The sequence below is a fragment of the Neophocaena asiaeorientalis genome, unplaced genomic scaffold, assembly GCF_003031525.2.
Source record: "Neophocaena asiaeorientalis asiaeorientalis breed wild unplaced genomic scaffold, Neophocaena_asiaeorientalis_V1.1 scaffold229, whole genome shotgun sequence".
NCBI lineage: Eukaryota > Metazoa > Chordata > Mammalia > Artiodactyla > Phocoenidae > Neophocaena > Neophocaena asiaeorientalis.
Genome location: NW_020174096.1, coordinates 4,205,882 through 4,228,432, shown reverse-complemented (window position 1 = coordinate 4,228,432; position 22,551 = coordinate 4,205,882). Strand labels below are relative to the sequence as shown.

The window sequence follows — 22,551 nt, the reverse complement described above, 5'->3', positions numbered from 1 at the left end:
TCATAATTTCAAAATTTGGCCATTAAGCTTACTGTGTGACCTTGGGCTAGTCACTCCATCTCTCTGAGGCTCAGTCTTCTCATCTATAGAAATAAGGAAGGATGAACAAAAATCACCTTGAAATTACTTTTTAGTTCAAAAAATTCACAACTCTAAATGATTCACCAAAACTTTTTTAAAGCGGTTTAGTCTGGGAGAGACTGAGGGAGAAATAACGTAAAAATTGGGGTGGAAAGAAATTATGCTTTTTACTTTATTCTTTTTTATACTCTGAAGTTTTTTATAATATTAAAATAGTTTAAAGCAAACTTATACAAAATATAATTATGAAGCTAAGTCTGCAACAACAAATGTATCCAATCAAGAGTCGTGTTCCCAGGTGTGCATGTGCTTAGGTGATGAACTTTAAATTATTAATGTATCTCAAGCATCATACCATTTATATTTTCTTTAAAAAGATGATTGAAATCTATAATTGACTACTAATAAAAATGACCCTTGGATATTTGGGGTGAAAAAAATTACATAAGTAATATTTATAAGTAAAATTCAATAAATGTACTAGACTATACCTTATGAAAGGGGTTCAATAAATGTCTATCAGATGTCACAGAACTATACATGCTTCACTTATATCTTCTTTCTCTTCTCAGCAAACATCACGAGTGAAAGCCTCATCGATGATGTTATTTCATTCATAAGAGGAGGAACAAGAAAATATGCAACTGAACTGAAAGAGAAGCTTCTCAAAGGAGCCAGGGTGATTAATGTGACTGACTTTGTAAATTGGGCCTCTTCCTTAAACGATGCTCCAGTACTCATAAATCAAAAAGTAAGAAATATTTATTTTCAAATAGAAGATTTTGTCATTTTCTTACTAAATGTAATTGCTGGTTCAGATGAACAGTTAACTTCATCTGAAAGAGACGTGAGCATCCAAATGCACTCCCGTCCCATCCCTGAAAGAAGCACGGTGTAGAAGAAAGGCACAGAGGGGGCATCAGACCAACCGGGCTGAGTCTGAGTCTCTGCTCCTCACTAGATGTGTAATATTTTCTGACTTCCGCAACACTGAATTCTCCAGGGCTCCATGTTTATTTGAGGATTTAATGTGATTGCTTGTATAGAGACTATAGCACAGATTGGTACAAAATAGTTGCACAGAAATTGTTAGTTCCCTTCCTTCTGCCCCAGTTGTCCCTTGCCTTCAGGTGACATCATACCACCACTTCCAACACAGGAGAATTGTATTTTTCAAGGGCCTTTGTGAAAGGGAAGTTCATAAGTTCTCAGAAAATAAGACCAAGAGTGAACAGTTCTCATGGTCAGGAAATCCTTTCCTTTTTGTGTCTTGATTATAATAGTCTTCCGTTTATAAAACTTTTGGGACTTTACAGTCTTGGTGCTTATTCCTAAGGGGAAAAACTACATTATAATTATAAAGATATAAATGCCAATGTTACTTAGCCTCACCATTCTCTCCCCAAACTAACTATAAAGGCTATGTGTTTTCCTTTATTGCTGTTTTGTTCCTGAAATTATTAGAAAGTATTTTTCCTACTTTCTTCTATAGCTTTCAATTTTCCCTGTATGTTTCACAATTTTCTTCCCTTGGGTCAAATTTATCTTTGATTGCCCCCTACTTCCTTTTGATTAACTTGAGTTATAAACATGTTGACTTTTTTTTTTTTTTGCCGCACTACACAGCATGCGGGATCTTAGTACCCTGACCAGGGATCAAACCCATGCCCCTGGCAATGGGAGTGTGGAGTCTTAACCACTGGACTGCCAGGGAAGTCCAACATGTTGACATTTTTGATAGGACTAGTTATTAGAGAATTGTGTTCCTTCATTCTTCATTATTGTCTTTAAAGAGTGAGTGAAACCACCAAAACTACTTCATTTATGTGAGAGAGAAACTCAGAAACCAGAAAATTGTAATGTACTCTCCCTTTAGGTTGTGGAAATCTACCCAGTTGTAAATATGCGAGCACATCTGTGAGAGTCTTCACATATTTTGTCCCAAAACTAGGACAAAGAGAGGAAAATAGTTGTCCAAATTAGCATGCCCATATATAAAATTAAAATCAGAAGAGACCCCCTTTGTCATATTTAAATAATATTTAAATTCATTATCTTGAACTCAGTGAAATAAATCTGTTTCAGAAGATCTTAAATAAAAAAAGAATTGATTTGGAACTCCCTGGCGGTCCAGTTGGTTAAGACTCCACACTTTCACTGCCAAGGGCCTGGGTTCAATCTCTGGTCAGGGAACTAAGATCCCACAAGCTGCATGGCCAAAACAAACAAACAAGAAAAAAATTGATTTAGGTGGATGTTTACATTCAGATGGACACCTAAAGTGTCTTGTCTTCTCATTTCTACAAAGGGAGTTCGACTGTCCTTGTACCGATCCAAGACTGTTCTCTGAGGAGGTCTTAATAAGAGTCCATCATATTCTAGAGCTGACTTTTAAAATCTCAAGTCAGTAAAGTATCTGCTGAAGATTTACTACTGGATTTACTAGAACTATTCAAAAACCTTCATCAACTCTGTTGGCACAGTCCTACTGGCTGGATGCAAAATATAGTTTTATCCTATTTTCAAGGTCAACTATTGACCCCCAGATTTTTAGATTGGTGGGCATTCCATCTAAAATATCTCTATGTTTCTTTCTTCATGAATTGAAAGCCTGGACTTTTCATATCAATATTCTGCCTAAGCAGAAGGCAACCATAGTTAGTCCACCATGAAACACTTTTTAAATTTATCTTCTTGGAGAAGTTCAAAAAATAGTAAAATATTATGTTTTTTTTCGGTACGCGGGCCTCTCACTGTTGTGGCCTCTCCCGTTGCAAAGCACAGGTTCGGGATGTGCAGGCTCAGCGGCCATGGCTCACAGGCCCAGCCGCTCCACGGCATGTGGAATCTTCCCGGACCGGGACACGAACCTGTGTCCCCTGCGTCGGCAGGCAGACTCTCAACCACTGCGCCACCAGGGAATCCCCTCACTCTCTCTTTTATGTTTCCTATTGTCTTTCTGTATTTCCTGACTTTGAATCTCTTCATGCTTCATTATCAATATCTCCTTCTAACCTATATTTCAATTCATTAACTTTACTTCAGTTGTGTTAAATCCACTATTTAACCAGTCCATTAATTTGTATATTATAATAGCAAATTCCAATTCTCTTTGTTTATTTTTTTTTAAATCTTCTATTTTTAAAAATAATTTTCAGTTCTCTGCTAAAATTTTTAATTTTGTCTCTTATGCTTACGTAAACGTAGCTCTTTTAAAGTCTACATCTGATAACTCAAATCTTGGCATTCCCAAGCTCTGTTTCTCATTTCTATTATTTCTACTGATTCTCATTCACGTTGGCTCATTTCCTTGTGTACCTAGTTACTTTTATTGTGGGCTGGATATTATACTTTAAAAATTGCTATCAGAGTAGTTTGAGGACTGAGATGCTTTTATTGTCTTCAAAAGAAATATATATTTGTATCTGAAAAGCCTCTGGGGTACTAATGACTCAGAATTATTTTAAAACCAGCTGCAGTCTTTGCCAGGACCACCTCAATTCCAATTCCCTTTTACTTCTAGGGCTGCAGTCCTTTGGGGCCCAACCCAAAGCACAGCTTTTTTACCTTTGCTGTCCTGAATTCCAACCTTTTTTCCCCAGCCCAGTAATGTGTTGCTCTACCTCTTAGCTCCTCGACTGCCTCTTCCTGATTTAGGAAATGTGTCAAGGGGACTGGTGACCCAGAAGCACTGGGCTCACCTCACTGAACTTCTACCTCCTCCCAGATCTTAGCCTAGTAATGTTTTGTTACCTTGTTAGTTCTCCAGGGCTTTCAAGCAAATTTTTTAATTTTACTTTTATCTTGTTCAGCTTTTCTCATTGTCCTCAGAAAAAGGATTAGTTGACTTTATTTAATCCATCATTACCCTTTGGCAGGAATTTGTGGTGTGTGTGTGTGTGTATATATATATATACACACACATGCACACATACATACACAATGGAATACTACTCAGTCAGAAAAGAGATGAAAAAACTTGCCATTTGGATTCTTAACCACTGCGCCACCAGGGAAGTCCTGTGGTATATTTTTTAATCTTGTCTTTCGATTCCAATTGCTTCTAAATTTTGTGATCTCTTATTTCAAAGTACTGTGCCACCAAAGGGTCTCAATTTCTTACAGTTTATCTACTCAAACACCTTTATAGTCACACAACTGAATTTGCTTACATTAAATAGGCATATGTTACAAGTTTTCTATACATGTTTTACATATGTACATAAAACATAGCCCTGTATATTCTATATGTGTTTTATATGTAACATAACTAAGCATTTCTTGAATTCTGCCCTATATTACTAGAGTAATCTTTCCACCTTAACACCCTCAAATCTCAACTTCATAGTCATTTTCTCAGGAAAGCCTTTCCAAACTTTCCTGATTCAATGGTAGCAACTATGTATCTTACTCCAGGAATTTAAGTGTACAAAATAAATCATTTTACTTCATTTATTTTAGTATAATTAAATTTGACATTGAGATCCCATTCTTCCATGCTGCTGGAAAATTCATCCTTCATTCATTTGTTGGATGGGGTTCAGGGTAGCTCTTGCCTGTCCTGATGCTTCTGTCTGGGAAATGAAGATATGATATATGTAAGTATTTAGTCCATGGTGGTCATCTTGATAACCTCATTGTTCAACTTTACAAGTTCACTTGAACTGGTTGCAAACCTTCCATGCCAAGATTGGGCATGGGAGTCATTGACAAAGCTGTAGCCTCCTCCTTGATAGCCACCTTCCCTAGGGGCACTCCAAAGATTTTGCTACTTCCCAAAATAGCTGCTAGAGATCTAGCTATGGTTTCCTGCTACTTGAGGTACATGCTAACTCTACCCGCTTCCTGGACTGAAGGAATGCCCCCACCTTGGTGGCATTCTTCCCACACTCCTTCTCCCAACAAAAATTTATCAATGAGTTCAGGCTTTTAAAGAAAAAAAATCAATAAAGAATTTGCCTTTAGGGGCATTCTGGACTGGCATCACACACAAACCTCCTCTTAGACAAGAGATCACAAGCACTTGCCTACCTTCTGGAAAAGGGGAGGCAGAATAAAGGCAGCAAAAAGGATTCACAATATGTCAGTAAATTAGCCTGCTAAAACTTTAAATCCCTGACTGTTCATTGTTAAAATACATATACCCGTCCTTTATAGCACCTAGTCACAGTTTCCATTTTAAATTTGTCTGTATGATTATTGTAATATCAGTCTCCTTACCTCCATAATGGGATCTCCATGATTACAGAGATCATGACTAGTTTTGATCACTGGCAGTCTTAAAAGCTAACATCATATCTGGCAATAATAATCATTCAATAAGCCCTTGTTGAATTAATGAAGCAATGGATAAATAATTTAGTGAAAAATACTGCACAAGCTCTGTCTGTAGAAAAAGACCTAAAATTAAATATTTTGCTCTCCTGCAGCTGTCTCCGATATATGATCTGATTCCAGTGAAAATAAAAGATGCACACCTAAAGAAACAAAATTTGGAAAGAGCCATTGAAGACTACATCAATGAATTCAGTGTAAGAAAATGTCAACCGTGCCAAAATGGAGGGAATGTGATTCTGCTGGATGGACAATGTTTGTGTTCCTGCCCAAACAAGTTTGAGGGAGTTGCCTGTGAAATCAGAAAATAGAAAATCTATGAAGGTGAGAACAACTCCTTTGATATTATTAAGGACAAAAATATACATTTGGGGGTTATTTAATTTGAAAACTAGCTCTTGAATTAATTTGCGCTAAACTTCTAGATTATCCATATAAACAGAGGATAAAGATTGAATGAATAGTGGAAATGGACAAATCAGCCTTTATGTGTCATTTAGCACACAGTTTAAAAATCTACATCTAAACAGAACTATAAACAAATAATAAATAGTAATGATTGTATTACTTTTTTTTTACATCTTTATTGGAGTATAATTGCTTTACAATGGTGTGTTAGTTTCTGCTTTATAACAAAGTCAATCAGTTATACATATACATATGTTCCCATATCTCTTCCCTCTTGTGTCTCCCTCCGTCCCATCTTCCCTATCCCACCCCTCTAGATGGTCACAAAGCACCATTCATATAAAGAGAAAAGCTTACAGAAATATAACAAACATCCAGGTGGACATATACTCATCATGTACATATATGTCTGTGTATACATACAGGTAAATACTTCAGAACCTTTTTATAAGAAAAACAATCACAGATACAATAGAGTACTTTGTAACACATCACCTCTCCCACTAAAAAAGCCCAGGTCCATTCTTCTCTCCCACACTACTCAGATACAGTCACTTTCTTTTTTTTTTTTCTTCTTCCAGTTTTATTGAGATATAATTGACATAGAGCATTGTATAACTTTAAGGTGTACAGCATAATGATTTGACTTACATGGATCATGAAATGATTACCACAATGTTTAGTGAACATCCATCATCTCATCTATAAATAACAAAATTAAAGAAATAGAAAAAGATATATGTTTTCCTTGTGATGAGAACTCAGGATTTATTCTCTTAACAACTTCCATATATAACATACAGCAGTGTTAATTATATTTACCATGTTGTACATGACATCCCTAGTACTTATTTATCTTATAATTGGAAGTTTTACCTTTTTGACTGCCTTCATCCACTTCCCCCTCCTGCCAACCCTGCCTCTCGTCACCACAAATCTGATCTCTTTTTCTATGAGTTTGTTTGTTTATTTGGTTGGTTTTGAAGTATAATCGACCTAAAACACTATGTTAGTTCCTGTTACACAAGATAGTAATTCGATATTTCTATATGTTTCAAAATGATCGCTATGGTAAGTCTAGTTACCGTCTGTCACCATATAAGATATTATGTAGTTATTGACTACATTCTTTACACTGTACATTCCATACTCCTGACTCATATTTTGTACCTCTTAATCTCCCTCACCTATTTCTTTCTTTCCTTCAGCCTCCTTCTCTTATAGTCACTTTCATTAAGTTAGAGTGTATCCTTCTGGTCCACATTTTTTACTTGTACTAAATACATCCGTACCAATTAAAGAAATACTCAATGTTGTTTTGGATTTTTAAAATTTACATAAATGGTATTTACTGAATTTTAATTTTGCAGTTTTAACTTTACTAGTGTTTAAGAAAACTGAGTTTCTGCACTTTTTACAGCTAATCATCTGAAATCATATTATTTTACTTTTTTCAAGGAAGAATGACTTTAGCTCTGTTTCTAATACTAAGAGGATCTGCTTGGTCTTTCATTCTGGTAGAATTAATTAGAATTCTAATAGATAAGTAAGATTTAGCTCAACTGTTAATTATCACAAGGTCAGCTAATTAGATTAACTTCCTATGAAAATCATAGCTTACATTTTTGATTGAGTAAGCAGTTTCCTACAACAAAATGTCTGAAACAATTATGCAGTTTCCTCAAACAAAGATTCACAGTCTCAAGTTTATCATTCAAACATACTTTCAACTACTGCTACAAAAATTTTTTTACAAAATTTTTAATATTACAAGAATGTCTTTTGCCCTTCTTAGCAAACACAGAAACTCAACAACATGGTGACAATATACAAGTTTAGATTTCTCTGAAATTTTAGGATAATTGATTTTTCCTATATACTATCTCTGTCTCTCATGTATCTAAAATGGCAACCCACTGTTCTGTATTCCAAAAAGCATTAGTAGTCTCCAAAAATCCATACTCAAGACCACTGTTTTTTATCTATTTCTCTCTATGTGGACTATTCGGCAGCTTTCTGTGATTTCTTCAGCTCTGTCTTCTAATTTTTCAGTTCTTTTTTTCAGCTATGTATATATAGGCTATACCCTTTAACCAACCTATAGAGGATTTTTAAAAATTATTTTAATTATAAAATAATTTTAATTAAATTATAAATAAATTTAATTTCTGTATGTTTTATTTTGTTTTAAGTCTGTTTTTTTCTTTCCTGGCCTACTGGATTTTTCCTATTTTTATTTCTTTGAACATGTTAAATATGTTTATATAGAAGTCTCTCTCAGATTGATCCAGAATATATAGTTTCTGCATGTTCTCATTCTCATGGCATTTTTTTCTTCCTCGAGTACTGAAGAATTTTTCATCACAGGCCTAGTCTTCAGTGGAATTTGTTTCCTGTGGGAACCTTGTCTACTCTGGGTAATGAAGCTATTCCTAGGGTTGTTTGCTTCTGGGGAAGCCCCATTGTTTTCATCCCTTTGCACCAGTTTTTCATGTAAATGTCTTGGTTTGAGTTCTACATTTTGGATTTATGGATAATGAAAATCAAGGTGCCTCCTCCTATATGTATATCACTTTTTTGAAAACACTGGTATCTTCTGGTTGACTTTTCATGCCTGACCAATGATGGTCCACGAGCTCCTTGCTGAGACACTAGACCACAGTGAAACCTTTCTTGCTGAGTCTTTCCATTGAGGGAGCTCTTCCAGGTATCCAGCTTTCTGCAGAATGTTCAGTTCCAGCTTTCCACACAAACTGGGCCTACCCGCTTCATGAGGTTGAAAACCTTAAGACGTCATTTTTCTTTTTGCATACTATTTACCTAGGGTGAAAGGCTCTGCAACTTTCTCCATCAACCAATCCAACTTCCCTCTCCTTATGTGTTTCTACTTCTTCCAGACTAGTTGTTCTCAATCAAGTTGCTCATTGTATTTACCTGGTTAACTTTTTTTAAAAAGGGCAAAAAGAGAAGCATAACAAAACAGATATCCAGCCCAAGTTAATGAAACCAGAACCTTTGTGGTGGATATTGCCTGGCCATCGTTCTCTCTTTCTTCCTTTCTCCCTTTCTTTCTCTTTCTTTCTTTCTTTCTTTTTTTCTTTCTTCTTTCTTCCTTTCTTCTTTTAAATCCTCTGGTTATTCTAATCTATAGCCAGGGTTAAAAACCTCTATTCTCGACCCAGACCAATTAACACCTCCGATGAAATCTCCTCCAGCATCTTCAGGCATCAGTTCTCTGTCTACGCTCCCTGAGTGCTTTCCCCCTTGTTCTTTCAGCAGTAATCACACTTACTCACCCGACACAAGATGAACATCACCTCTAGTTTGGAAATGTGTCTTATATCTTAAATCTCACTCTTCTCCCAGCACCTAGACAATATCTCGCACATTATGGTACAAAAAGATAAAAGGATGAATAAATGGGTGGGTGGATTGACCCGAAGTTGAAGTTCTATTAATCATTAAGATTTGATAATCTTTTGGTTTTTTCCTAGTATTACCAGCCAAAAAAAAAAAAAAAGAGCTGCTGTTTGTTTCCCAGGGATCATATGGAAAGAAAAACATCAGGACCTTCCAGAGATAGCTCTTGCTGCCAAATGAAAAGCAACGTGCTTCATGAAAATTCTGCCAACCTCTGAAGTCTCCTCTCTCTTAGATCCACAATGCTTCTTTTCCTCCTTAAACTCCTATGATGTTTCCATTTTTTATTCCCTAATGAAGAGAGTCAGCAGTGAAATATGCCAGGACTGCTTTCTCCTACAGCCAATGCCAATCCCTTGCTAGCAAAACAAAATTGAATTAAAAAGAGAGTGTTGGTTAAAAAGACTTAAAGTAATTGTGAAAGTTCTTTGTATGATGAATACGTTCTGCCAGTTCCATTACCACAAGTCTGTATCATGCAGTTGTGCTCTTGTTTACGTTCTTGCATCTTGTTCTGTCATTCTTGGATACATGCATGCATTCATTCTGCAAATACTTGCCGAACACCTACCACAAGCACAGAACTCTGCTTTTTTAGGTCTTAGCTCTCCGATTTAACTCTATGTCTCCAAGGAGAAAAGTGTATTGCATTTGCAACCAAAAACCATTAGATTAAATCATGTGAAATTGTCTCTATTTAGTCATATTTTACCAAAAACAAAACCCCAAATCCAGTGATTTCATATGATCCAACTTAATACCTAGCCTTATGAGTTGCGTAAGGTTAAGTCTACCCACAAAAGGAGCTAATTAAAGGAGCTGGCTATACAATTTTATTCATTAGATAGCATGGTACTTAAGACCTGAGAGCTTTGAAAAGGTCCGAGAACCCTAAAAGAAGAAGGAGAAGGAAGGAGAAAAGAAGGGCTCAAAGTACAAGGGGAAAAAAGCAAAATCAAAATTAATAAATATTTAATTAAATGTCAACAACATTATCATGTCAATTTGCTCATTGTTTTTTTATTAATAAAATTTTCACACCTTTATAAATAAATTTAAGTTAGTTTTCCTCACTTCACAGAAATTCTCAAGAATGCACATGATTGCTGAGAAATCACAATACAAATAATTTCAAAAGCAAAATTTAAAAACTAATTTTCAAGGTTTTTTTTCCAACAAAGGAAAATGTTGTTGGATATAAGATGTATTTTAATGTAAGGTAGGACACAGAGATAGTTCTCTAAAAATAAATGTGCCAGGTCCTTTAGGGTATAAAATAGCATTGGTGCTCAAGAAAATACCTATTTCCTGCCCCCCAGAAACCTGAGTGAATCAGAAAGAATTAGGATGTTAAATACATACAAATATTGAACTCTAGTGTGTTCTTAGACAATCCACTGTTGAGTTTCTGATGTACAGCATCTGGATTAAGGTAGAGTTACCATAGTAACTACTGGGAATTCCTTGCATCCTTGTGAATTACAAATTGTCAAACAAGAAAATTGCTGATCCTTGACCAGACTCCTGAGGGTCAACTTAATGATTTATCAGAGTCCCTTTCCTGGGAATGGGGGAAAGATTGTCGGTTCACTGTTGACAGTGAGACTCTCCAACTTCCTCCAAAGGTGACATATCTGGTAGAGCATTTCCAGCAGGGTGCAACACTAAGGCATCAGAAACTGCCCGGCAGGAATCAGCATAGAGGAAGAATCACCAGAAATTGGGGGAAATGAGGACCTCCCAGAGGCTAAGGCTTACATGGCTCATCCTGGATTGAGGTTTCCTGAGAAGGGAAGTCCTAGCTTGGTCTGGCCAGACTGAGTGCAGTATTACCCACACGTGGTCTCTGAGAGGGCACACCACAAATTCAAAGAGCAAGGGATGTGTGAGGGAAATAGTCCTCTAATGCTCAGGCCATACACTCAGATCATTATACTGAGTTCCAGCCATTATCAAAGGACCTGAGAAAGCTGGATGGGCATTCATGTTTCCTTGGCCTTAATAAGAAAAGAATCTTCAGAGAATTGCTACATTTTTACGCTTTTCCCTTTTTATATGTAAAACTCAGGTTGCTTATTCATTCTACTGATGACATTGGTAGACATATGCCTGCTCACTGCCAACTCATACCAGCTTTACACCATGGCCTCCCCAGGACCTTCTGAGTGTGTATTTGATTGTAAACACAGCAGAACACTGCATCCAAAAACCCCACAAGAGAAGCTCCTGAGTTAGTGTCCCAATATTTATGAAAATCAACCCAAAATGGTGAATAAAGACTAGGCTCAGCTTACATTTATTTTCAAAGAAAATAAAACTTCTCTCTCTCTCTCCCTCTCTTCCACACACTCACACACACAGCCACACACACATATAAATAATTTGTAGGACAACCATCTATCTTTCTGCTCACCAACCCTCTCCCAGCCCCTCCACCACCACCTCATGTTCATTACTCCCTACTATACTAAGAGCAGTGAAATGGTTCAAGAGAATGGAATGGTGTGGCTTTTTAACACTAGACAAATTATTAAACTCCTAAACCCCAAGATATGCCCGGGGTTAGTAATATTTCCTTCACAGAATTGTTAAGTTGATTCATTGAGATAAAGCATATAAAAACCTTGGCGCCTAATAGCAATAAATTGTAGCTGTTGCTATGGTATCATGCAAGGCTACTGATATAAATCTTTTCAAGTTTCACTCTAATGTTTGTGACATTAGACAGCCAAGATGATTAAACCTGTAAATGGAGGATAACTGTATATGGCAGAGTAGCTTAGTACTCTCCTGTAAATAATTAGTGGGTTCAATGACTTTTTTTTTAAGAGGAGGTGTTTTCAGAGATTGGTTCAAGATGTCTGAGTAGAAGGACATGCTCTCACTTCCTCTTGTGAGAGCCCAGAGTCACAACTAACTGCTGAACAATCACCAAAAGGAAGACACTGGAACTCACCAAAAAAGATACCCCCACATCCAAAGACAAAGGAGAAGCTGCAATGAGATGGTAAGAGGGCCATAATCACAATAAAATAAAATCCCATAACCGCTGGGTGGGTGACTCACAAACTGGAGAACAATTAGGCCATAGAAGTCACCTGGAGTGAAGGTTCTGAGCCCTACATCAGGCTACCCAAGCTGCAGGTCTGGCAACGGGAGGAGGAATTCCCAGAGAAACAGACTTTGAAGGTTAGCAGGATTTGATTTCAGGATTTTGACAAGACTTGGGGAAACAGAGACTCCACTCTTGGAGGGTACCCACAAGGTAGTGCGCACATCAGGATTCAGGGAGAAGGAGCAGTGACCCCACAGGAGAATGAACCAGACCTACCTGCTACTGTTGGAGGGTCTCCTGCAGAGGCAGGGGAGTGGCTGTGGCTCACCACAGGGACAAGGACACTGGCAGCAGAAGTTCTGGGAAGTACTCCTTGGCATAAGCCCTCCCAGAGTCCACCAGTAGCCCCACCAAAGACCTTCTAGGCTCCAGTGCTGGGTCACCTCAGGCCAAGAAACCAACAGGGAGGGAACTCAGCCCTACCCATCAGCAGACAAGCAGATTGAAGTTTTACTCAGCTCTGCCAGACCAGAGCAACACCCAGCTCTACCCACCACCAGTCCCTCCCATCAGGAAGCCTGCACAAGCCTCTTACATAGCTTCATCCACCAAAGGGCAGACAGCAGAAGCAAGAAGAACTACAATCCTGCAGCCTGTGGAAAGAAAACCACATCCACAGAAAGATAGACGAAATAAAAAGGCAAAGGACTATGTACCAGATGAAGGAACAAGATAAAACCTCAGAAAAACAATTAAATGAAGTGGATGTAGACAACCTTCCAGAAAAAGAATTCAGAATAATGATAGTGAACATGATCCAGGACCTTGGAAAAAGAAAGGGGGTAAATATAAAGAAGACACAAGAAATGTTTAACAAAGACCTAGAATTAAAGAACAAACACTTAGAAGAATTAAATAACAAACAAACAGAGATGAACAATACAATAACTGAAATGAAAACTACACTAGAAGGAATCAGAATAAGTGAGGCTGAAGAACGGATAAGTGACCTGGAAGACAGAATGGTGGAATTCACTGCTGTGGAACAGATAAAGAAAAAAGAATGAAAAGAAATGAAGACAGCCTAAGAGACCACTGGGACAACATTAAAGGCATCAACATGCACATTATAGTGGTCTCAGAAGAAGAAAAAGAGAAAGAAAGGACCAAGAAAATATTTGAAGAGATTATAGCTGAAAACTTCCCTAACATGGGAAAGGAAATAACCACCTAAGTCCAAGAAGCACAGAGAGACCGAGGCAGGAGAAACCCAAGGAGAAACACACTGAGACACATAGTAATCAAATTGACAAAAATTAAAGAGAAAGAAAAACTATTGAAAGCAACAAGGGAAAAAAGACAAATAACATACAAGGGAACTCCCATAAGGTTAACAGCTGATTTCTCAGCAGAAAATCTATAAGCCAGAAGGGAGTGGCATGATATACTTAAAGTGATGAAAGGGAAGAACCTACAACCAAGATTACTCTACCTGACAAAGACCTCATTCAGATTTGATGGAGAAATCAAAAACTTTACAGACAAGCAAAATCTAAGAGAATTCAGCACCTCCAAACCAGCTCTACAACAAATGTTAAAGGAACTTCTCTAAGTAGGAAACACAAAAGAAAATGACCTACAAAACCAAACACAAAACAATTAAGAAAATGGTAATAGGAACATACATATCAATAATTACGTTAAATGTGAATGAATTAAATGCTCCAACCAAAAGACACAGGCTCATTGAAAGGATACAAAAACAAAACCTGTATACATGCTGTCTAAAAAAGACCTACTTCAGACCTAGGGACACATACAGACTGAAAGTGAGGGGATGAAAAAGATATTCCATGCAAATGGAAATCAAAAGAAAACTGGAGTAGCAATACTCATATCAGATAAAATAGACTTTAAAATAAGGAATGTTACAAGAGACAAGGAAGGGCATTACATAATGATCAAGGGATCAACCTAAGAAGAAGATATAACAATTATAAATATATATGCACCCAACATAGGAGCACCTCAATACATAAGACAAATGCTAACAGCTATAAAAAAGGAAATTGACAGTAACACAATAATAGTGAGGGATTTTAAAACCTCACTTATAACAATGGACAGATCATCCAGACGGAAAATTAATAGGGGAACACAAGCTTTAAGTGACACAATAGACCAGATAGATTTAATTGATATTTATAGGACATCCCATCCAAAAACAGCAGATTACACTTTCTTCTCAAGTGCACACAGAACATTCTCCAGGATAGGTCACATCTTAGGTCACAAATCAAGCCTTGGTAAATTTAAGAAAATTGAAATCATATCAAGAATCTTTTCCAAACACAATGTTATGGGATTAGAAATAAATTACAGGGAAAAAAATGTAAAAAACACAAACACATGCAGGCTAAACAATACATTACTAAATAACCAAGAGATCGTGGAAGAAATCAAAGAGGAAATCAAAAAATACCTAGAGACAAATGACAATGAAAACACAATGATCCAAAACCCATGGGTTGCAACAAAAGCAGTTCTCATAGAGAAGTTTATAGCAATACAGTCCTACCTCAAGAAACAAGAAAAATCTTGAATAAACAATCTAAACTTACACCTAAAGGAACTAGAGAAAGAAGAACAAACAAAACCCAAAGTTAGTAGAAGGAAAGAAATCATAAAGATCAGAGCAGAAATAAATGAAATGGAAACAAAGAAAACAATAGCAAACATCAATAAAACTAAAAGCTGGTTCTTTGAGAAGGTAAACAAAATTGATAAACCATTAGCCAGACTCATCAAGAAGAAGAGGAAGAGACTCAAATCAATAAAATTAGAAATGAAAAAGGAGAAGTTACAATGGACACTACAGATATACAAAGCATCCTAAGAGACTACTACAAGCAACTCTATGCCAATAAAATGGACAACCTGGAAGAAATGGACAAATTCTTAGAAAGGTATAACCTTCCAAGACTGAAACAGGAAGAAATAGAAAATATGAACAGAACAATCACAAGTAATGAAATTGAAACTGTGATTAAAAATCTTTCAACAAACAAAAGTTCAGGACCAGATGGCTTCACAGGTGAATTCTATCAAACATTTAGGGAAGAGCGAGCACCCATCCTTCTCAAACTCTTCCAAAAACTGCAGAGGAAGGAACACTCCCAAACTCATTCTATGAAGCCACAATCATCCTGATACCAAAACCAGACAAAGATACAACAAAAAAAGAAAACTACTGACTAATATCACTGTTGAAAATAGATGCAAAAATCCTCAACAAAATACTAGCAAAGAGAATCCAACAACACATTAAAAGGATCATACACCATGATCAAGTGGGATTTATCCCAGGGATGAAAGGATTCTTCAATATACACAAATAAATCAATGTGATGCACCATATTAACAAATTGATATACCATATGATCATCTCAATAGGTGCAGAAAAAGCTTTTGACAAAATTCAAAACCCATTTATGATAAAAACTCTCCAGAAAGTGGGTATAGAGGGAAGCTACCTCAACATAATACAGACCATATATGACAAACCCACAGCAAACATCATTCTCAATGGTGAAAAACTGAAACCATTTCCTCTACGATCAGGAAGAAGACAAGGATGTCCACCCTCGCCACTATTATTCAACAGTTTTGGAAGTCCTAGCCACAGCAATCAGAGAAGAAAAAGAAATAAAAGGAATACAAATTGGAAAAGAAGAAGTAAAACTGTCACTGTTTGCAGATGACATGACAGTATACATAGGTAATCTTAAAGATGCCGCCAGAAAACTACTAGAGCCAATCAATGAATTAGGTAACGTTTCAGGATACAAAATTAATGCACAGAAATCTCTTGCATTCCTATACACTAACCATGAAAGATCAGAAAGAGAAATTAAGGAAACAGTGCCATTCACCACTGCAACAAAAAGAATGAAATACCTCGGAATAAACCTACCTAAGGAGGTAAAAGACCTGTACCTAGAAAACTATAAGACTGATGAAAGAAATCAAAGATTACACAAACAGATGGAGAGATATACCATTTTCTTGGATTGGAAGAATCAATATTGTGAAAATGACTATACTACCCAAAACAATCTACCTTGCACAGTGCAACCCTCTTGCACTGTTGGTGGGAATGTAAGTTGATAAAGCCATTATGGGGAACAGTATGGAGGTTCCTTTAAAAACTAAAAATAGAATTACCATATGACCCAGCAATCCCACTACTGTGCATATACCCAGAGAAAACCACAATTCAAAAAGACACGTACACCCCAATGTTCATTGCAGCATTGTTTACAATAGCCAGGTCAAGGAAAGAACCTAAATGCCCATTGACAGAAGAATGGATAAAGAAGATGTGGTACATATATACAATGGAATATTACTCAGTCATAAAATGGAATGAAATTGGGTCATTTGTAGAGACGTGGATGGACCTAGAGACTGTCATACAGAGTGAAGTAAGTCAGAATGAGAAAAACAAATATCATATATTAATGCATATATGGGGAATCCAGAAAAATGGTACAGAGGAACCAGTTTGCAAGGCAGAAACAGGCACAGATGTAGAGAACAAACGTATGGACATCAAGGGGGGAAAGCGGGGGTGGGGAGGGAGATGGTGGTGGGATGAATTGGGAGATTGGGATTGACATATATACACTAATATATATAAAATAGATAACTAATAACCTGCAGTATAAAAAATAAATAAATAAAATAAAATTCAAATAAAAAAAAAAACTTAACAGCAAAAAAAAACTTAACAGCAAAAAAAAAAAAAATTAACCTGGTTAGATTTACAAACTGTTAAGTTCTGAATATGCTTTCTGTTCTTGTAACCACTTACCTGAATATAATTTTACCCTGATGATACTTTAAAAAAAAAAAAAAAAAGAGGTGTTTTTTTCTGTAGCAAAATACACATTACATAAAAGTTACCATTTGGTCACTATTAAGTGTACAGTTTAGTGGCTTTAAGCACATTCACATTGTGCAGCCATCACCACTCGCCACCTCCAGAAGCTTTTCATCATCCCAAACTGAAACTCCGTATGCAGAGTTTCAATACAATGCGCGTTGTATTGTACACATTAAACAGTAACTCTCCATTCCCTACTGCCCCAGCTATGGTAGCTACTATTCTACTTTCTATCTCTATGAATTTGACTATTTCAGGTACCTCAGATAAGTGGACTCACAAAACATTTGTCCGTTTGTATCTGATTTATTTCACTTAGTGTAATATCTTTTGTGTTTGAGAGTTTTAGCTTGTTTTTTTTTTATAATAACCGTCCTAATGGGTATGAAGTGGTATCTCATTGTGAGTTTAAAGTACACTTCCCTAATTATTAATGATGTTGGGCATCTTTTCATGTGGTTATTGGCTTTAGTATATTTTCTTTGGAGAAATGTATGTCCAAGTCTTTGCCTATTTGTTAATCAGGTTTTTTGTTGTTGTTGAGTTGTAGGAGTTCTCTATATATTCTGGAAATTAATCCCTTATCAGATATTTGATTTGCAAGAAGTTTTTAATGTTGAAGTCTAATTCATCTACTTTTCCTTTTGTTGCCTGTGCTTTTGGTGTCACTCAAAAAATCCCTGGATCCAATGTCAATGTCATGCAGCTTTTCCCCTATGTTTTCTTCCAAGAGTGTTATAGTTTTATTAGTTCTTATGTTTAGGTCTTTGATCCATTTTGAGTTAATTTTTGTATATGGTATAAAGTAAGATTCCAACTTCATTCTTTTGCAATGTGAATATCCCAGTATCATTTGTTGAACAGTGATTTTTTTAACCGTGTGTTAGCCTACTAAAGTCAATCTACCTGGAAAGGACAAGAGAAAAGAGGGTCAGGGTGACATTGAGTCATTTCACAAATTATGTTCTATTACATTTGTTTTCATAGCTACATTATAGATACCCCTAAGTCTGCCGTATAGCATTATTAAGTAGTAGTATTTAGTTCCAAAAGGTACTACAGAATTGAAAATAGAAATATTCCTATCCTTCTGACCAAAAAGAAAGTTGTCACTAGGTTACACTCAGGTATGACCAATTTTGTATTGTCATAAATAATTTTGTGTTTAGGAAGGCTTCCAGTCTGACAAATCTTCATTTGAGAAATAGGGTACCAAAAAGACTAAGGTTGAAAGAAACTAACACAACATGTAAAGCAACTACATACACCAATAAAAATTAAAAAAAAAAAAAAAAAAAAGACAGGTTGAGAAATTTTTCAAATAAAGAGAAGGAGAGAATAGGGTGATTCTAAAGTGAAAAAAAAAAAAAAAGAAACTCAAGGAAAAAGAGTATAAACTGGAGATGCTTTTAAGTTGACTAATTTAAACAAATTTGAAATATATTCTGAGTGCAAAGAAAGGTGTAAGTCTTCATCAGTATTTATCTTGTACTGAAATGGAAATATTTCTGTTTTAAAATTAGACAACAGACTAGGAAAATGAGTATATTCACACCTGCACTTAATTGACAGTGGGCCAGGATAAGAATTCCAGGAATGGGGGAGTGATCCATTTCCCCTTTGTCATCTTCTCTGAGTCTGTAAATTCCCAAAGCACATCAGTTTATTTTCCAAACTTTCTGGCCTAACCTTCCTGTTTGGAAGGAAACTGGGAATGAATGAATGAATGCGGAAGGACAAAAAGAAAAATAGATCTATTTTTCATGTAGGACCTTTTCTTTCTTTTATTCATTAAAGAGCAATTATTGTTAAAAAATCTTCAAGCGCAACAATCAATCCAATGAGGGTGTGTATTTTGATGGTGTCAGTTAAATCTTTTGTTGGAGATCCAGTGAGATAAAAGGATTAAAAGACTCAACACTCCCACAGAGCTCTCTAGGAGTTCCCCAAATCCCAAGAGAGGGTAAGATACAAATTATATCCCAAATGAGAAAGTAGTAAGTAAATTAATATATAACATAGGATTCTTCTAGAAGTTTTGTTCTTTGTCTCTTTGCTCTCCAAGTTAATTGGTTTGGTAAAAGACTCCTTAAGTAAAGTTTAGATTATTTCTCCATTGTCCTATTTCAACAGTTTTTTTTAGAGTTTAGTAAACATTTGCCTGGGGTTGGGTTTAAATTGTAGAGACAATTGTTCCCTGCCCTTCTTGAGTTTAAATACAGTTTACTCATCTTCTAAGCAGATAGGGTAGGGGGTCCCTAGAGAAAAAGAACCAGGCATGGCTTTCTTGGCATAAGAGAAGCCATTTTTGGCCTAAGCCATTTGGTGCTCTAAGCCTGGCCACAATGTCCTTTAACAGGTCTCAGTAATTAATGATCTTAAAGGAACAAATAAACGACTGCTATCAGGCAAGAAAAATAACAATAGCAAAGATAATATATCAGTTGTAAAGACTCCTAGTTCTATTTCAAGGGTAAAGATTAGCCTGAAGCCCTCAACCACCAGATCAACTGGGATCTAAGAGATGATGATGTTGACCTTTGCTGCCCCACGTGACTTCAGTCAACTAAAGCTTGGATTCTGTTGACTGCCCAAGCTCCTTCATGAATATGCATGTATCCTTACCTTAAAACTCCCCCACTTTGCTGTTCGGGAAGATGCTGCTTTGAGAAAGATCCCTGGTGTTCTGCTTACTGGCTGCAAGTAATCAATCCTTCCTTCTCCTGGGCTTTGGCTTGGTTGTGTCTTTTAGCTCGACACACACCAAGAGGCAAACCCAGTTTTGGGGTAACAATCCTATTGAAATATAGTAGGAATTCTCCTTCTACTGAAAGATGAATTGATTTTTCACTGAAGTTGATTAATACGTTTTTTCTTCCTAGTGCATTGATGTTCTGAAAGGATTATGGCCTCCTTTCATCAAAAATGGAAAGTGCAAGAGTGAAAAAAATCCATTTTGTTTTCAAAACAAAAAGTGAAAGAGAAATAAGCCAAATCAAGGAGCTAGCCGTTTCCTCCCACACAACTTTTTAAAGCGTGCCTTTTCTTATCCTGCTTTTTTCCTGCTCCTTTCCATGTGGCTATTCCATATCTCTCCACACAAGGAAACTAGAATTTCCTTGAATTTCTATGAATCTATTTTGTGAGTTTCAGTTGTTCTTTCCTGGCAAGGTTCAAATGCATGTCGATAAAAGACAAGTTTACAAAATAATGAAGTTTTAGCTGACCAGTTCCCTAGTCTGGAAACATAAGGGGTCACTTAACATTTCTGTGCTTTCATTTCATCTTCAGAAAGCACCAATGTAGTGACCATCTCCCAGTGTTTGACAATATTTTAGCCAAGAGTTCTCCTACAGCTTCCCATAAAGGATGGGCTTCGAGGGAGGCTGTACACATGCAGAATTAGTGTGCAAACCATATACTGCTGTCATCAGATTCTGAAAGGAACCCATGAGTCACAAAAAAAGCTTTAAAAAAATAAAAGCTACTCTAGGATATTAGGGTGACAGAAGGAAGTAATAAAATTAATTCGTACTGGAGGAGTTTCAGATCTGGTTAGGGGGCCAAACTTAATGCAACCGATACAATGGGAGAACCATAAAAGGGAAACATATCAGAGCTTCATTTCGTGGTGCAGTCTGCAGGGTCCAGAAAAAGGGAGAGATGAGTGAGCCAGAGGCACAGAAGGCTTTCTGGGAGAGGTAAGACTCGACATCCTCCTGTTCTCCTATCTCAGGGCTCTTGCCCAGGCCTGTGATTGTTGGGCACGTAAAGCAGATGATCATCTGTTTCTTTTCTAAAATGTTAGCCATTCCGGTTATAAAGCTGAAACTGTGTAAGAGTATATAAGTCTTTCTAACCCTCTGTGCTAACAACTTCAACCAGGCTCCTTTTAAAACCTGATAGATACAACAGTGACAACGTTTTTAAATAAGGCTCGATAAGTAGTGTTACTTACATTGTCATTAGTGTTCTCGCCTTCCATCTTGTAAATTGACTTAAAAAAAATGAAGCTGGATTCACCAGTCTCCCCCAACCCCACCATGTCTCTGGGCCTCACAGTCTCCATCTAGCTGTCACTTTGTACCAGGAAGACAGCCTCATTTTACCATTGCCTGAACAGAAACAGTTCTCTAGAATGTAAATTTATGAAGAGATTTGAAGAATTATAACCATTTTTGTGTTCTCTAGGCTACTTCTCCCTTCCACTAGCAGGAATAACTGCAGCGCCCATACCACAAAAAAATAACTTTATCTTCTTCAGATGGTATCGTTATACTGTGTGTCAGCTTTCTTGCATTTCCTGTTTCCTCTTCCCGCTCAAGGATTTACATACTTAATTGAGTTCACAGGAAATGTGCTCACATAAGTGATACTTGAAACATGTTTTTTTAAGTAAAATGATTGTGCTCCAAAAACTAAGAATAAAAACTTATTGGTGAGTTATGGATGAGAGCTACAGCTAGCCTGTTTTTTCTCAGCCAAGATACTTCTCTTAAATATATTTTTGAGAGACTGCTGAATTTATGTCAATAACAACTAAAAATCACCTTAATCTGCAATTAGAAATAAACACAAATTGAAATGAAACTCAAATGAATAAATTGAAACTCAACATTCTCTTAACGAGAGACTTGTACAGTTAGCTACATTGTTAATGGAAATTGCTCGATTTCCGTTTATCGTGTAATTTTTGTCCAAATTACCGGCCCAGAGAGAAAATCATAGAATGACCAAGAATAAGTAATTATCATGGAGCGCATGGTGAAAATATGTTGGTAAACTTGGTAGTAAACAGTGTCAGAGCATCAGAATTATTTCTACAGTACTATCAAGTTATTGCCTCCTAATCTGTCATCTTCCTCGTACGTACGAGTCACTTGCTCCTCCTTTTAGAGCCTGCGCTTGCCTGCATTTTGAAGCCACCTGGGGAACTTTAAAAAACACTGATGCCTGGGTCTCAAAGTAGAGATTTTTATTTAATGGTCTGGGGTTAAGCCCGGAAACTTGGATTTTTAAAAGCTTCCCGGGTGATTTTAACGTGCTGCCAGATGAAAACCCTCTGCTTTAGACCCTAAATTGTACTGTTCCAACAGGTAGTGGATGAGAGGCTTTTCAGTTAAGCTAGAGAATGTCTCCATTTTAAGGTCTTCTGGCAATGGTTTATGTCTAAAAGAATGCATGGTTCTCATATCTGCCTTACTTTGATCTTCCTCCTCCATTAATTCATTGAGTATTTATTATGTGCCAGAGACAGTGCAATTTCTGACTACCCTCCTAGTTCCAGACTATCCTCAAGTCCTCAAGC

General features: G+C 36.7%; 1 protein-coding gene across 2 annotated transcripts in view; it reads left to right on the top strand.

The window, feature by feature from the left end:
* C9 (complement C9) overlaps positions 1-19,963 on the top strand; it is a 59,798-nt gene extending 39,835 nt beyond the window's left edge. The window contains exons 8-10 of one of the 2 annotated variants that reach the window (XM_024754659.1): positions 654-832; positions 5,511-5,739; positions 19,723-19,963. In XM_024754659.1, the coding sequence (XP_024610427.1) occupies positions 654-832; positions 5,511-5,726 (395 nt within the window). In that variant the 3' untranslated portion in view covers positions 5,727-5,739; positions 19,723-19,963. Of the gene's footprint in view, positions 1-653; positions 833-5,510; positions 5,740-19,722 lie in introns of those variants that run through there. The other variant, XM_024754658.1, reaches the window with a different exon arrangement.
* The last annotated feature ends 2,588 nt before the right edge of the window (positions 19,964-22,551 follow it).